This window comes from Epinephelus moara, chromosome 18 (genome assembly GCF_006386435.1).
Source record: "Epinephelus moara isolate mb chromosome 18, YSFRI_EMoa_1.0, whole genome shotgun sequence".
Classification (NCBI taxonomy): Eukaryota; Metazoa; Chordata; class Actinopteri; order Perciformes; family Serranidae; genus Epinephelus; species Epinephelus moara.
In genome coordinates, this window is record NC_065523.1 from 37332373 (window position 1) to 37349411 (window position 17039).

At 43.1% G+C, this 17039-nt stretch overlaps 1 protein-coding gene across 1 annotated transcript in view; it reads left to right on the forward strand.

Moving 5' to 3' along the window:
• LOC126405549 (neurabin-2-like) overlaps positions 1-17039 on the forward strand; it is a 51969-nt gene that overhangs the window by 5469 nt on the left and 29461 nt on the right. Inside the window, exons 2-5 of the mRNA XM_050069324.1 lie at positions 6182-6586; positions 6919-7115; positions 7200-7550; positions 7654-8382. Coding sequence (XP_049925281.1) covers positions 6268-6586; positions 6919-7115; positions 7200-7550; positions 7654-8382 — 1596 coding nt within the window. The 5' untranslated portion in view covers positions 6182-6267. The remainder of the gene's footprint in view (positions 1-6181; positions 6587-6918; positions 7116-7199; positions 7551-7653; positions 8383-17039) is intronic.

A 17039-nucleotide genomic window follows, 5' to 3' on the forward strand; every position in this document is an offset into this window, starting at 1 on the left:
CAGGATAAATCACACACAAGACTTAAAATGCTATTTTTGTGGAGGCTTTATTGTCTTCACAGTTTATTGTTTCTTATCTGTGAAATTAAAGTAAATCACAGCTTTGTTTCCACTGAGGGAAATGGTTTCAGCTTACAGAGACAGACAGGAGGTCTGCGTCACTGTGACGTGTAGTTACATTTCTGGGGAGGTGCACATCAAGCTGTGGCGCAGGGTATGGCGTAGGCTCTACGTTGATGCAGAGCCCATGCCGTAGTGAATTTGACCAGAGCTGATGTCATTCCTTTTAATCTCAGTTGCACTTTGTGCTAATTCATATGTTAGGATGCCAACACACTCAACTCAGATGGTAATATGGTAAATATGGTTCATAACCACAGATCTCTAAACCACAGAAAATGTCAGTTACGTTCCAGCTAATTTGAGGCTAAACCTAATTAATGATGACATCACACAGAGCAGTTTGGGTCTCTTTGATCTAAACTACTCTGGAAAATCTGACTTTAGTATTTCTCTTGTTCAGATCCAGAGAAACAAACTGCAAGGCGAGACTGTGTCAGATTACTTCAGAGTGTGTGTTTGTTGTGCACTGATCCATGTTGAATCAAAAGAAGCACACGCTGTATCATTGTTTAGTGACAATGTATGTATGAGGACGAATCTTCACACCTCAGCTGTGAATTTTCACACTAATCCCACAGTCTGAGTCTGTTGGACAAATGAGACGTGTCCCTGGCTCCGTCCACATTTGATTAAGTAATCGTCTGAGTTGCTAAAACCATCTATTTTTCATTTAACCTTTTCAAGCAGCTCCATCCTCGTGTTGTCAGTACTGTGCTTCGCTGTTCTTACTGCGGTCTGTTGCAGAGATCAGCTGTTGGCTGTGGGGCTGAAGCGTCTCACTGAGTGAATGTCTTGTTGATGAAGTTTGTGTTTCTGCAGGCAGTGTTCCTTTTTTGTCTCATTTGGTCATGGTAAGGGATGCGTCATGTTGGATTTTTTGTTGATATCTGATAAGCTGATATATAAAAACTCATTTGACTGATTATCTACTGATATCAATATATCCAAAGGGTCCAATTCAGCGCACTAGATGACGAAAAATGAACACTTAAACAAACATTAGCGTGATGAGAACTTTGGCTCATATCCTGTCTGCTAGCATGGAGGGGGAGGGGTTTATGACCTACACTGCAGCCAGCCACCAGGGGGTGATCTAGATGTTTTGGCTTCACTTTTGGAGAGCTGTCATGTTGTCCATCTTTATATACAGTCTGTGGTTTATCAGTGGTCTCTGATTTGGCGTTTTGGTTGTTACGATCTTATGTTTTTTGGAGCCATATTTTGACCAGAGGGTGGAGCTAATCCTAATGCTAGCTGCTAGCTTTGTCAGCACAGTGCATTTACAGCTATGGCTAACTGTGATAATGCTAATTTTCGAGAGCAAAAACAGGCTTAAATAGGGCTGGGCGATATGACCAAAATCTCATATCACGATATCGGTCATTTCATATCCCGATAACGATACCTATCCCGATATAGCACATTTTAATCCATTGAATAAAAAGTGGTTGGAGCTGGTGAATCAGATCAATAAAACGTTATTTTCTGATTGTTTCACAGCGGTAAGTGCCATAAAAGCTTCGCCAATTAAAAAGCCAAGAAGAGTAATTAATCAATGTGATCCCTGCAAAAGATGGACAGACTCTAAACGACGAAAAATATTACCGTAAAACATGTAATTTGTGTCACAACGATATAAACGTTAGAGCAGAATATGAAACGATAGACATTTTTGTCTTGTCACAATATACATATATATATATATCGTCATATCGCACAGCTCTAGGCTTAAAACCATTAAACAAAATGTACTTATTATAAAAACTAAATGTAAATGACTGACTCGCTCTTGGAGCCAGCCTGAAGTGGCCATTTGAGGAACTGCAGTTTTTGGCACTTCCATGGTTCCACCACTGAAGGGCCAGCAAGCTAAGAAAATTCAATTGACCAAAACAATTGGAGCTGAAAGTTTACAAGTATTTTTCTAATGATAATTAAATTATTGTGATGGAATAAACATTTTCCTGAGACCCCAGATACCTGGATTAGATTGTTTTGTTGTCACAAACTTTGTGGTCACACATCCATGTCCACCTGCTGAAATTACGTCTCTGTTTTTGAGGTTTTTGAGATTTAGTGTTTTATATGGTCATAGTTTATTATCATGATTATATTCAGGGAACCAACAGAATAGTTGTGTCTGTTTCACGACTTTGGTCTCATCGGTGGAAATGAAGCCTTCCTGTAGCACAGATCTGACAAACGCAATCAGCCGCTTAATTAGATTGTGATCATGAGAAAACAGTGTGATATCTGGGGACCACGGCGGCGCTCTGTATTCATGCGCTGATGTTGTCACAAAGCAAGTTTGGCATTCAGAGCGGCAACACGGAGACGCACATGACACGTGAGGTCACAGTGCATCATCGTTTTAATTGGATTATTTTGACAGCTCCTGGAGCGCCATGTGGGTGTTAGGAAGTCCACAACGGGGAAGTTTTTGTGCTGTTTGAAGTCGTGTTTGGGTCATTTTCTACTTTTACACTATTATATTACTGTCAAAGTTAAAACCCAGCACTGGTTTCTGTTTTCTCTTCTGCAACTAATAATTCTGTTCATTATAGATTAAACTCACAGTTATTTTCTAGTTTGATTAATTAATATAAAATGCCAGAAAATTGGGAAAAGTGCCCCTCACAATTTCCTGACGCCCAGCCTCACCTATACAAACTGCTTGTTTCGTCCAACCAGCAGTACAAAACCCAAATATATTGCATGCACAACTATGGCAGGCGAAGAAAACCTGCAGATATTCACATTTGAGAAGCTGGAGTTTGTGCGTATTTTGGCAATTTTGATGTCATTTTAAAAGGGTACTGACGCAATTTGGATTTTAGAAAGCACTTACAAAATGGAAGTGATCAAAATTGAAGCAGCAGCGGCAGCAGCAGAGATAAACTGACTTTTCATCAAGAAAAAATGCATTTCACATTCCTGTAATGTGGCACAATGGGATCTTTTGGGTAATACGCTATGATACAGCAATCATTTATTAGTCACACAGTGGGAAATTTGCATGATTACAACAAAGGGAACATTGCAAAACTAGAAGCATCTGGAAAAAACACAAAGCCGTATGAGTAAACAGTAAAAAGGCAAAATATAATTTGATGTCTGAAGTCAAATCCAAGATAACCCAGATGGTGATGTTGAGAAATCTTCCTCAGAGCCATAAAGACATCATACTTTAATATTATACAGACTGTTTTCACAGACTGTTGTACTCCTTGTGACCTTCATGTGCAAAACTGGTGGAGTGGCCCTTTAAGTGGGACAGCCTTGTGGCCGCACTGACCATGAACCACAGCACTCCTCATCCAAATCTGTTTTTTTTTCCGTCAGTCTGTCAGTTTTAAAATTGATAGTTAGAGAACAGCTGGGAAACAAAGTGCAGTCACATCAGTGTTGAATATAATTTGAATGCAGCTTATGTTCCCCTTGATCACAGCGTAAATGATTACTTGATAAATGAAAAAAATCAGCAACAAATTTAAAAACTGATTAAACATACAGTCATTTTAATCAAGACAAAGTGCCCAACTGGTTTTAGCCTCTTTGATGTTCTGTTTTCTGTAACTGTAAATTGAATTTCTTGGGTTTGGGATTGTCGGTCAGAAGACGTTTGAGGACATCTTGTTTGCCTCTTTGAACTTTTGATCAAGATCAATATGAGAGTGAAGGAATTGCATGCTGATGTACTTTGGTTCTACTGAGGCAACATCACACGAGAGGTGCTGTTGTCCTGACTATCATAACGGCTGTGATGTGGTCGCAGGCACGAGGCTGCAGGAGCACACAAACATTCCTGCTCACTAGCTTCCTCTCCATGTTACCACAGGTCAGCTAGTTTGTATCGTGTACATCTATCTGTATGTTTCCATTTATTGTGCAGCCGGTGAAATAAGAGTCTGTTGACATTCGCATTGGTGGCACGTATGATGCAGATGAGTCATGAGCTTAATCAGTGCATTGCGTCATCTTCTGATGTCACCTCGAATCCTTATGAGCTGCTGCAGGGTGAGCGAGTTACCTTGCTCAGTAGGTAGTCTGTGGAAATGTGGTGATAGCAGCTATTTGCATCTAAGAATAATAATATCCTTAATCTTTGTTAGTTAACAATATTCTAGTCTATAGGCAAGTTTACTCGTAGCATAGCATACCCAGTTAGCAAGCTTATTCACTGATCCTGCAGGAGCTTATAAGGATTTTGTTCAGTGTAACTGAGGATTTTGTTAAATTGTACTAAGTTTGGAAAACGTAGCTCAGAGGAGGCACAAATGATTTTCGAAAAAAAGCTAAGGTGCAGCACACTGATGACGTCAGAGGGCTGTGATTGGTTGATTGCAGTGTTGCTCCAGGAACGCAAAGTAGCATGTTGATCCAGAAGCATCCATCATGCGTGCCTCTGTGCCGCCGCATCACATCTGCAGCTGTCACTAGCCCCTTTTACACTGCCTGATTTTCGGTGAATGTTGGGCCGTTTTGCCGGCAAGCTGCGAGCGTTTAGACAAACAGAGCCGGATTGGTGAGTTGATCCAAGGTGCCCAATTTTCCGCCTCATAGGATAGTCATATTGGTGGAACCTTTTTAGTTTAAACAGACCGAGGCGCCCTTCCGCCACGGGAGGGGCTATTGATGACACCGCACGTGCGAGCCACTGGCGGTGGATAAACAGGAAACAGCTGATAGCAGGAATTAGCGAGCAGCTAGTAGCAAGAGGGAAACACAAACCTGACAGACACTGTAAAGATGAGCAACTGGGGAGACAAGGAATTGCGCGCCCTCCTTGTCCTCGCAAACGAAGAGGCCATTAACCGTTAGATGACGGGGACGGTGAAGAACGGGCCGACTTAGGAGAGAATCGCCGAAGGACTGACCAGCCGCGGCTTCCCTCCCACGTCACTGTTTACGTCACACGCTGAGCTACACGTTTTGTTACTTGCTCACGCCCCCCATTGCCCCGAAAAAGGCACATTCTGTATAAACAAAAGTAGGTAGGCGGCATTTTGCTGCACTCCCGATTTTGTTTTTATACTGCCAATGCTGAAAAAGACTGATTGGGCTTTCCTGCAAATTTGCACAATTCCTGTTTAAAAAGGGCTTCAGAGTAGCGTAGAAGTCAGGAGCGCTCACTCTGCAGCGAAATCCGATTTGATTTGAAGCAATCTCAGACGACTGAGGGGTCTCTGACCAACGATTTGAATCTCCAACTTTCAGGGGGCAGCCCTAATATCTGTATATTGTCACTATTGGTGCAAGTAAATTGAAAAATTAAAACTTCGTTTGGCTGCTCTCTGGTGAGGAGAGCCGAGCTGCTGCTGCCTCCACAAGCATTGCCATCTTACCGCACTCAGACGTGGGGTCATTGATTATTCTTCGAATAGGCTGGTTGTCTCTTTCCCTTAAAAGACAAACAATCAGCTTTAATTTGAAGGAGTAGCCTATATTGATTGTAAGGAACAAAACATTTACTTAAGCCTGAGGGGGCAGCAGTTGTATCAGGGGGCCATGGCCCCACCTTAGGGGCACCACTGCTTGTGACGGGTATGTTTTACTTTTCATAGACTGAGCAATTACTCCGTTTAGAGAAGAAATATTGGTGTAAATAATGCTGCCCGTCTCTTGACTGCCAACAGAACATGATTTGGACCATAATTAAAAAAGTGAAATGAGTCCCATTACATGTGATAATTAGCTGCGTGGTCAGTGTCGGTCTCTGCAGCACTTTGTTCAGAACAGAGAGTTTCAGACTGTGAAGGAAGCATCACAAGTTTGAACAAGCTAAACTAACTGTTTGACAGTCTGACTTGTGGAAACACTTACAGCAGCAACTTAATTATTTCCATGATTGATTAATCTGACAATTATTTATCTGATTATTAGATTAGCTGTAAATGTTTCGGGTGCATCTGTTGTTTGTTTCTGTCTGTCTCATATCATTAAAGATTGATCACTGTCGTCATAACTCATGTTGTGAATCTGTCAGTATTGACTAGGTATCATTGGAAATGATTCATCACAGATACAAACCATCGATCCGTCTCTTTGTGTGTTTCAGGAGGTGAATGTCAAACAGCTTCAGGATGCTGCCGTCCTCATCCCTGCTGACCTGCTCTTCACCGCCCGGCATCTGATTTACCAAACATGATGAAGACTGAACCCCCGGCGGCCACGGGGGGCAACGGGACCTCCGGTGGCAGCAGTGGGGGAAGCGGGAGCTCGAACCTGCGGAGTCCCTCGCCCCACCGCAACGCCTACGAGGCGGGGCTGGCGGCGCTCAAGAAAGCCACTGACCACCTCAACAATGCCGCCAATGGAGGCGCTGGACCTGCCTCAAAACCTGCTCCTCTGCCTCGTCCGACCGGGAGGGGCCGGAAATACGGATCAAATGTTCACCGTATCAAGAATATGTTCATGCAGATGCAGTCTCCTGGTGATGAAGAGGAGGGAGCCAAAATGATCGGTGGGTAAACTCACTAGTTTGATTTATGTCAAAGCCTTTAGATAAACACTGTGAGGAGAGGTAGATGATGATGATAGATAATTTTTTAATTGTTAAGATTTTGTCACTCACTTCTTAGAGCCTTTCCTACCTTGGCTCGGGCTAAGGAAAAATAATTGCTGAGATGTAGGAACATCTATCGTTACCCCAAAGTCTGACAGGGCAAGAGAAACAAGCAGTCAGACAGGTTGTTAGTTAGTTACAGTGTGGGCTCCATGCTTACTCTGACAGTCAGACCATCATAAAGTGGTGGGGCTTAGCGAAAGGTCAATTAACTGTCTTGTCATTGGCAGGTGGAGATCAGGCGGTGAAACTGTCCCTACCGAGGGCATCCAGCCTTAACGAGAACGTCGACCACAGTGCCCTGCTCAAACTTGGGGCCACGGTCTCAGAAAGGGTCAACCGTTTTGACCCTAAAGCAGGCGGAGAGGGTGGGGGCTTCTCCAAGCTCCAGGAGACCAGGAGGATCTTCGAACAGCGGACGCTACAGGTCAGAGGAGTCTTTGTGCTGCTAACCTGTGTGTTCTGATTCTGATCTAAGATCATCTGAATGACTGACTCTTGTCTCCTTTAGGAGAAGCAAGCTGCCACCAACCGGATCTTGCTGAAGAAGGAGCGGGCGTCGGGCTTCCAGGACAGCCGTCTAGATGTCGTGGCTCGTTTTAATGGCTCCACTGAGGCTTTGGACCGGTTGGACGACCCCCCTGCCCCTGCTCCTGCTTCTATTCCCGCTCCTGCTCCTTTCCCTGCTGCCGCAGCTTCAGTCGGACCTGCTGACGCCGTCAGCCCCACCGTGAGCCAGCTCAGTGCCGTGTTCGAGAAGGGCGAACAGCCAAACAATCTCTACCTCCCCCAGCGTCGGTCAGGCCCTGCCCTACCACCAAAGCCCAAACCTCCAGCTAGAGCGGAGGTTCCAGCAAGGAAGGTGAGACTTAACTTTAAAAAAATGCAGGAAATCACAAAGTGCTGTCGAAGTAAATGAGAACAGAAGCCATGACTTGATCTCTCCTTGTCTCCTTCTCTCTCAGGGGAAGGTGCTCCCTGCAGGTAAGGAGGAGCGCAAAGAGGTGGCAGCAGGAGCTGTGAGCACGCAGGCAACAGAGCGACCAGAGGTGACAGGTTCTCTACAGAGGAGCGCAGGAGAAGTGACTGCCAGCGAGGAGAAGGAAGGACAGTCGGGAGAGCAGCTACCCAACTCCTCCAACTCCTCTTCGTCCTCAGTGACTGTCACATCCTCCTCTTCCTCTTCGGATGTCAAGCCAGAATCGGAGGCCCAGTCAGCAGCGACTGAAGCCAGGGGCTCCAGTACGGTGGCTGCCCCAGAGAAAGAGCCGCAAGCAGATGAACTTGACGGCTCCACCGGGGGATCTGAGGCCGGAGCCAGGCTGGTGCAGGCCGAGGTTCACGCCTCACTGGAAAATGGAGAAAAAGAGCCTCCAGAATCCTCTCCATCCTCTGATGAGAGGGAAGCAGACTCTGAGAGGAGGGGCGAGGGCGAAGAGGAGGAGGAGGAGGAGAACGATGAGGATGGTTCCAGGAAGGAGGATTACTCAGAGGGAGACCTGGTGGATATCAGTGCGTACAGTGGGCTTGGGGAGGAGGACTCTGGGGGCAGCCAGCTAGATGATGAGGAGGATGAGGAAGATGAGGAGGCGTACCAGCCGGAGACCAGCTGCACTGAGATACCAGGCCTCCCTGAGGAAGAGGAGCCCGCACCACCCAGCAGGAAGATTAGATTCAGCACTGGGCCGATTAAGGTGAGTGGAATTTTGTCGGATGTCATTACTTTTCAACACTTGGTCAGAGCCTCAAAGGGTAACTGTGTTTTCTTCCTTGATCATATTTTCCCATGTTTTTGTGTCTCAAGCTGCTGTCAGCCCTAGAGTCGTCTCCTTTGGTCTGAATCAGGGACTCATGTTGTTCCAAAGTTGTATAATTGCCTAGAGTTGGTTCGTGTTCTCACGGCAGCATTTACAAGAGGACCAGATCAAATGCCTTGTGTGAGAAAGCTGCTCTTGATTGGTCAGAATTTCCATGTGGGAAAAATCCAGGAAGTAAAGCAAACGTTGAAGAAGAGTACACTTGCAAGATAAATGTGACACTTTCTAATGTCACAATGGAGGGACAACTACGCAGGTTGATTTTAGCGCTGCTCATCGTGGACTATATTGCTGTCATTGTTCATTTTAGTCAAACCATACAGTTTGAAAACGAGGCGCGGCTCCAACTAGAAAACAATGTTTTGATGCATTGGATGTGCTGAATGTGCATATTAAGGCAGTACAGGAGGAGGTGCACATTAATAATCCTCCAGGACTGTAACATGCTCATGTTTAACCCAAACAATGTGTCATGTGACTGCAGTTGCTTCACATCCAGGTCGGAACACCTTCTCACCACAAACCAGCCGCACCAGAGTTCCTTTGGAACCGGACTGAGACCACCTCTTCAAGAAGGTCTCAGTCTGGTTGTTTTGGTGCACACCTGAGTGTGATTGCCGTGTTCACACCTGCCCAAACGAACCGCACTGAGGGGGAACTTGAGTTTGATTAATCCAAACCAAACAGGGCAGGTGTGAAAGCATCCTAAGCGACTAATGGGAAGGACAGTTTTTGTAATTGGTGCAGAACCATCAGACAGGCTCTTGAGCATTTGGCACCGTCACCGTTCACCATTCGTTTTTGCCACTGACATGCTCAAATCATTTCGAGTGTCTGACAACACAATGGAGAGGATCCCTACAAAGATAGACCTGTTTGTTAAAGGGTAAGATCCTTAGAAACAGCCCTGAAATCACCAACACCAAACCCACCAGACTCCATTTAAATAAACAGTAATTTCAGTGTGCATAGATCCAGCATATTTTCACATCTGACTGGTCTTATTAAGGGTTTATGTCAACCAAACAAGAGTTGGTGATTGTTGGAACAATTGAAAAATGAGCCAAGGTGGCTTGTGTGAGTTTTGATTTGTTTCTGACAGTGTTGAATGAAGTGTGTTTTACAGTTATAAATTACTGTTTATGTAAATGCAGTCTGGTGGGTTTGGTGATGGCCATTTCCAGTCTGTTTCCGGTTAAACAAAAAGCATCTTACCCTTTAACAAAAAGGTCCGTCTCTGTCAGGATCCTTTCAGTAATGTTGGCAACACTTACAGGAATAATTTGAGCCTGTCAGTGGCAAAAGCACTTGTAGTGGATGTAAATTGCAGTGTTTGTGGTTACATCCCAGCCTGTTCCAGCACGGCCGGCTGCAGCTTGGACCATTTTCAAATGTTGTTGTCTCTATTAGTCGCTTAAGCCCAGCTCAGACCAAAGATTTACGACGAGACGAGTTCGAACGGGCAACTACCTGCAATGCGCCGTTCTGCAACCTTCTGAAAATACCTGCTGGCTCATGCCAAAGCAACTAGAAGAGACGATCACCTGTACGCATTTGTGGCTAACTATAATTTGTAGCTTCTTAAAATCTGAATGAGGATAGTGATAGTGAGATACTGGCTACAGTGATGACAGTGATGAAACAAAACCAGCATCAGATGGACTGTATTCATAATCAATACGCCACAATAATATAAGTAAGCAGCGAGCAGCAGCAGCGAACAGAGAGCTCGGCGGGGACGGAGCACCATTTTTAGCTTTGGAAGTTTCCCAGCTGATGTCAGCACTGTCAGTTTTATTGGAGCAGGTACGAAGAGGAACTCCTTGAGGCACTTCCTCTCTGGCTTCAGTGTTACACACCATAATATGAAAGTGTCAGACGAAACTCAAACAGCGACTGTGACACTGTTTGTAAAGCCTTAAGATAGTTAATGATGTAAGTGAACTGACACCCTCTGGGGAGCTTGAAAGCTTCTTGAATTTTAATTAGTATTAGGTGATTAGGTTTTCATGCCTGCAGCCTGGTTGGAGGCATTATGATTTATATTTTGGGGGTTGTATGCATCTGCATGAACATTGTCCCAGTCTCGTGAATGCAATATCTCTTGGACTTGGACTCAAGAATTAACTGATAATATTTTAGTGGTCAAAGGTCACTGTGACCTCACACAACATGTTTTTGGCCATAGCTTCAGAATTTGTACACTAATTATGATATAGTTTCACACAAATAGAATAAAGTATAAATAAAATAGGAAGAATAATAAAATAATAATAAAATAATATGAAATACATAAAATGATAATATAATAATACAATAAATAATAAAAATTATTATAAAATGATAAAGAGGAGGAGAAGGGTACAGGGAATCCATCGATGATTATGGGTGGAGCTGGGGTGTGTTGTGACTTGGTGAGGGTGGATTTGGAGCTGATGAGCAGGGCCTCGGTTTTATCGTCGTTTAGCTTCAGGAAGTTCCTGCTCATCCAGCTCTGAATGTCTTCAAGACAGGTGGTGAGGGAGGTGGGAGGGATGGCAGTGGTGGGTTTGGAGGAGATGCAGACCTGTGTGTCGTCGGCGTAGCAGTGAAAATGGACCCCATGGTGACGGAGGATTGTGCCCAGGGGAAGGAGGTAGATGATGAAGAGAAGCGGACCCAAGACTGACCCCTGGGGGACACCCAGTGAAACTCCCTGTGCTGCCGACTTGAAGATGTGTGTGAAGCGTCCATGTTTCAGCAGCAACATCCATATTTGAAGCATTGTCATGACAACATGTCAGTGTGGACGGACATGGATGTAAACTCTAACTGCAACTTGACTGTTTCAGGAAAGCATACAGCAATAACAATAGATCAAATGACCGTCTAATGAGAGAGGAGACTGCTGACTAACCACTGAAAATTATCCACCAACCCTACATTTCCCCTCTTTGAAGCATTTTAGCCTTTATCATCTGGTTGTTTTGGTCATACAGCTGTGTTGGTTCACTCTCACTCCTCTCATCAGTCAGTCAGCAGCAGGCAGCTGTTTTCAGCACAAAAGCTCTGATGCGCCCGCTTTGCACTTCCTGCCAGGCACCAAAATAGAGACTAGCTTGTGAGCGTAGTGGAGCATTTAGCTTGATGTGTAGTTTGCTAACAGCCTGTTTATAAGTATGTTGTGTTTACAGCTTGTTTGATCAGTTTGTGCAGGTTTGATGACGACAACAGATTATTAAAGATACTGGTTTGATTAATACTTGGAGCTCTGGAGAGCTGGTGTGTGGTGCTTAGATTATAAAATGGGAGACGAAAGAAGCTGAGCATGTTTAGTGACAGTCCTCATAAAGATGTGTGTGTGTGTTTGCGTGCTCTGCTATCTACAGGGATGTGGAAACTAAATGAGAAGAGATAAAGAGAAATGATTGAAAAGACTCAGTGACTTCCTCCTTCATTAACATCACACACACATATACACACACGGTTGCTGGGGGGATTTGGCTCTTTGATTTCGCCACAGTATTTCCTGCTGACTCTAGCTCAAAGTGTGTATGTGTGTGTGTGAACGTAGATCTTGATATAACAGAAGCTCTTTTCTCTACTGGAGTGCCCCCCCCCTCACTGCGGCAGTCAGCTGGTTGAGCTCTATGCATTGTGAAACATGTCTCAACGCGCCACGATGAAGCCGTCACGTCAACGTCATACTTCCTCAGTGACAGACGACTGAACAGCATACCATAAAGTATGACAGTATATCATATACTGTGTCACTGAAGAGGACAGATATATCTTGGTGTTGAAACACAGGACGTGTGGTGAGAATATGATGTTGTTAGACAGGACAAAGACGACATAATCGACACTGACGGTGCTCACTGAGGATCACTTTTCCTGTTCAGTCATGTCCACTCACGCAGACCGTAGAGGATAATAAAGAGACATGTTTTATTCCAGGCCAGGCGTCAGGTCAAAAGTGAATTCTTTACATTTTCTTGGACCTTAAAACCTTAAACCACTGACCTCTTGAGCCACAGCTGCAGCTAAAAACAGAGATGTGGCCTGAGGCAGCGTTGTTTTCTACCAAGGTAACTGCTGCAGTTAGCTGCCCAGCGAATCATGTGAGACCAGCGTCTGCTGCTGATGCGAAACCACCTGATCAGTTTCAGATGAACTTTTAATTCAGTATCATAAAACTCACAGAAAGCATCATATGAAATCATATGTCATGAAACATTCATCTCATATACACAACACACACCCGACAGAAAGATGTTTGTAGGCAGGTTGAAACCTTTAAAACTTGCTTATTTCAGCTTTAACAAAAGATGAACAAGATATTTATTGAGATAAATTGCTGGTTGCTGCTTGACATTTCAATCACAACAGTTCAGCTGTTTGCTGCTGTGAAACTACCTCTGCAGAGGCTCACTTCCTTTAACTCCCTCAGCTATTCGTCTATCTCTGTCTCTCATCTCTGTAAATGTTACTGTCGACTGTGAACTGTGTGGCAATAAGGTTCATTATAAAGCTGTGTTAACATTACCTAATCACAGTCAACAAGAAGACTACAGTAAGATCCAGGGTATGAAATAGGATTTGAGCATGTGACATGTGGCCGACTTAATGCTAACCCAGATTACATTTATTTAGTCTTGGTTAGCATCAGTTCTTGCATTCTTGCATTAGTAACAAAAAACAAACAAAAAAAACCCACAACAAGTAGCTAAGTTAAAAGCTCAATTTCACCTATCACATGTAACGTTAGCACTACAAAAGAGCAACAATGGCATAAAAAAGTAATGTTAGCATATAAAAAAGTAACGTCAATATGGAAAACAGTAACAATAGCATAAAAAATTTATTTAAGCATAAAAGAGGTAAAAACATGTAAGTAAAAAAGTAATGTTTGCATTATATAGAGTAACAATGGATTTAAAAAGTAATTTTAGCATTAAAAAAGTAACGTTAGCATTGAAAAAAGTAATAATGGCATTAAAAGAGTAACATTAGCATAAAAAAAGATTAATAGTGGCATAAAAAAGTAACGTTAGTATTAAAAAAAGAGTAACAGTGGGATATAAAAGTAATGTTAGCATAAAAAAGTAACATTAGCAAATTAGCATTAGAAGAGTAATGTTAGCATTAAAAAAAGGAATGTTAGCATTTAAAAAAGTAATGGCATGAAAAGAATCACCATTAACAGTGGCATAAAAAAGTAATGTTAGCATTAAAAAAGTAACAATGGCGTAAAAAAACTGACGTTAGTGTAAAAAAAAAAAGTAAAAACTTGGCAGTTAAAAAAAGTGATGTTAGCATTAAAAAAGAGGAACAATGACATAAAAAAGTAATGTTAGCATTTAAAAAAGTAACGTTTGCGCTGAAAAAAATAACAATGGCATAAAAAAGTAATAGTAGCATTACAAAAACGGGTAACAGTGACATAAAAAATAATGTTAGCATTAAAAAAAGTAACAATGTAAAAAAGTCAAAACATGGCATAAAAAGTCAGTGTTAGCATTAAATAGAGTAACAATGTCGCTAAAAAAGTTACGTTATCACTAAAAAAGAGTAACAATGACATAAAAAAGTAATGTTAGCATTTTAAAAAAGTAATAATGTCATAAAAAGTTATGTTAGCATAGCTGAGAGCACTGAAGCACTTCATTCTGGATATTCAACGAATGCCATCATAACTAACTTGTTAATAAAAACACATAGAGAACAAAACAGAAAGTCAATTATTTATACCATGACAGACTTTTTATTATCATGTTTTTCAGAATAAAAGCAACAGCAGTGGCAAAAAGAACGCCACTAGTAATAATTATAGTGTAAGTATATTTATGTGGGTCAGAGAGGCACCTCAGCCATGAACCACTGCAGCCTCTGTGGGCGTCAGAAAGCTTCCTGTCTCATTCCACAACTGGACACTTACTGTAAGCTCGTCAGTATGGCTGCAATATGACATAAGCAGACCTGGACTGGAGTTGCTTTAAGTATTTATTGTGGTATTTTCTCAGAGACAGTGTGAAGAGTCATTTTGAAAAGTGATATTTAAAAGGAGGATGGGTTACATCCTGTCAGCATCCATACAGGAGTCAACATGTGATGTGCATGGAGCCCTGTGAGAGACAGCAACATGACTGGAACTGGTCTTGCATGTTCACAGAGGTGTTCTGCTGCAGGGAACAGAGCCAGTGAACTGAAAATCACTGCCCGGGCATGTTGGCTGTTGTTACTCAATTTCAAAACTGGCTAGTAATTGCTGCTCTGACATCATGAGGCACTTAAAGTAAAAGTCAGGCAGGAGAGCTCCAACCTCCTTTGGTTCCACACTAGTCTCCGACCTCCTGCTTCTGCAGCACGTCACTTTGAAGGACGTCCTCCACCTTTGATCTTCTAACAGGAATGCCACGTGAATAACTCTGTTTAGGAGCTTATCTCGAAGCTTCACACCGGCACATGACCACAACACAATGATAAAGGGTAACAGGTGATCAATCATTGCCTGCAGAAAACCTGCTGAAGTAGCTCGGCTGTCCTGCTTCACACTTTCACTGGATTTTTACACGCTCAGTTGTGCACAACGCTGCCTCTGTACGTCTGCAAAAAAGCAGTTGGAATGTAGCTGGGTGTGTTTGTTTTCCTTGAAAACACGTGTACACACACACACACACACACACATGCAAAGCTAGAGGAAGCCGATTGATAAGAATCACAAAGTTAAGCTTTGTTCCGAAGAATTGACACCTGGTGTGTGTGTGTTGATGTGACCTGAACAGATAAGGAAGTCGTCCTTTTTGCAGAGTTTAGGGATCCACCTGATGCTGATTGAAATAATAAATGTAACGTGGAGAAGAGGAGGAGGGGTGTGATTATTGTGGATGTGTTGGGGCAGGAAGGTTTGGAGGGGTGTTGGCTTCTCTTCACCTCCGGCATGAACAGCTCCATGAAGTGTCAGAAAATAGTGACAGATGCCCAGAACAGTTTCCCAGAGCCTGAGGCGATGTCATTAAATAACTTACGTCCAAACAAAAGTTCACAACCCCAAAGTTTATTATCATGGTATGACAGGCAAAAGCAGCAGCAAAAAAAACACCCTCAAATTGACCAAATGCTTGAGTGCTACACATCCTGGGCAGGTGTAAGTTGTGGTGTGGTGGTGCAGTGGTTAGTATTGTCGCCTCACAGCAAGAGGGTTCCTTCAGGTGGGGGAGCCCCTCTGTGTGGAGTTTGCATGTTCTCTGTCCAACTTGGCTCTGTCCAAAGGTTAACGATGTCCACCTATCAGCAGTTCAAGAGCAAAGAACCACATTACAGGCCGTATTTAAACAATCTATGGCTCATTGTCTAAAGCTGTGGTTCTCAAACGTTTTGTGCCCAAGGCACAGCAAAGGGCAATCTGAAATCTCAAGGCACACCTGTATTTATATCTGTGCACGACACCTTCTATAACAGGTGTTATCACTCTTATCATGACATGAGACAATAAAAATAAGATAAAACAGGCAGCTTTCATTATGCTGTCCACTGACAGTTCTGTCCTCTTCTCTGTCAGTGGTAGGTCATTGTCACTTGTGATTTTTTGTAATTTGCTCTGTACATTAAAGTGATCCATCGTCCCGCTCACGGCTTTCTCCTTTTAAATGTTATCATCTCTCACACTGGCTGCCAATCAGGGCTTTAATGTGTCACACACTTAAAATGCCCACGCGCCAACAGTGACAAATAGGTCCCCTGTGCAGGTTTTTTAAAATTAAATTAAATTACATTTTCTGGCTGGAGTTTGCCTCTTTATAAGAAAATGGCTGTGCACAATATACTAATACAGTCAATTAAAAAATCATTCATAACTTTTTTGAGAACCACTGGTCTTCAGTACATGGAACAAGTAAGTAAGTAAGTAAAATTTATTTATATAGCACTTTTCACAGAGAGGACTCACAAAGTGCTTCACAGGATTAAAATACAAACAAGAATACACACATACAAACATACAGGTCACATACAGAGACACAAAAATGAAACAGTTGTTGCAAAACTAAATCACTTAAGACAAGTTAAAGAATGCCTGCCTATACAGATAGGTTTTAAGATGCTTCTTAAAGATATCAACCAATGCTGCGGCTCTCAAGATCTGTGGGAGGGCGTTCCACAGTCTGGGTGCAATGGACTCAAAGGCCCGGTCACCTCTAGTTCTAAGCCTAGTGCGAGGAACTGCCAACAGGCCGTGATCGGCCGACCTAAGTGTCCTACTGGGAACATATACATGCAGCAGGTCCGACAGATACTCAGGTGCCTGATCATGAAGGGCTCTGAATGTTAAAACAAGGATTTTGAACTGGATCCTAAAGCTGACAGGAAGCCAGTGTAGGGAGGCCAGGACAGGAGTAATGTGGCAGTTTTTGGGTGATTTGGTTAACAGCCTGGCAGCGGCATTCTGCACCAGTTGGAGGCGATCTACATGAGTTTTGCTGAGACACATGAAAATAGAGTTGCAGTAATCCAGACGTGATGACACAAAGGCGTGAATGATCATTTCTAGTTCAGCA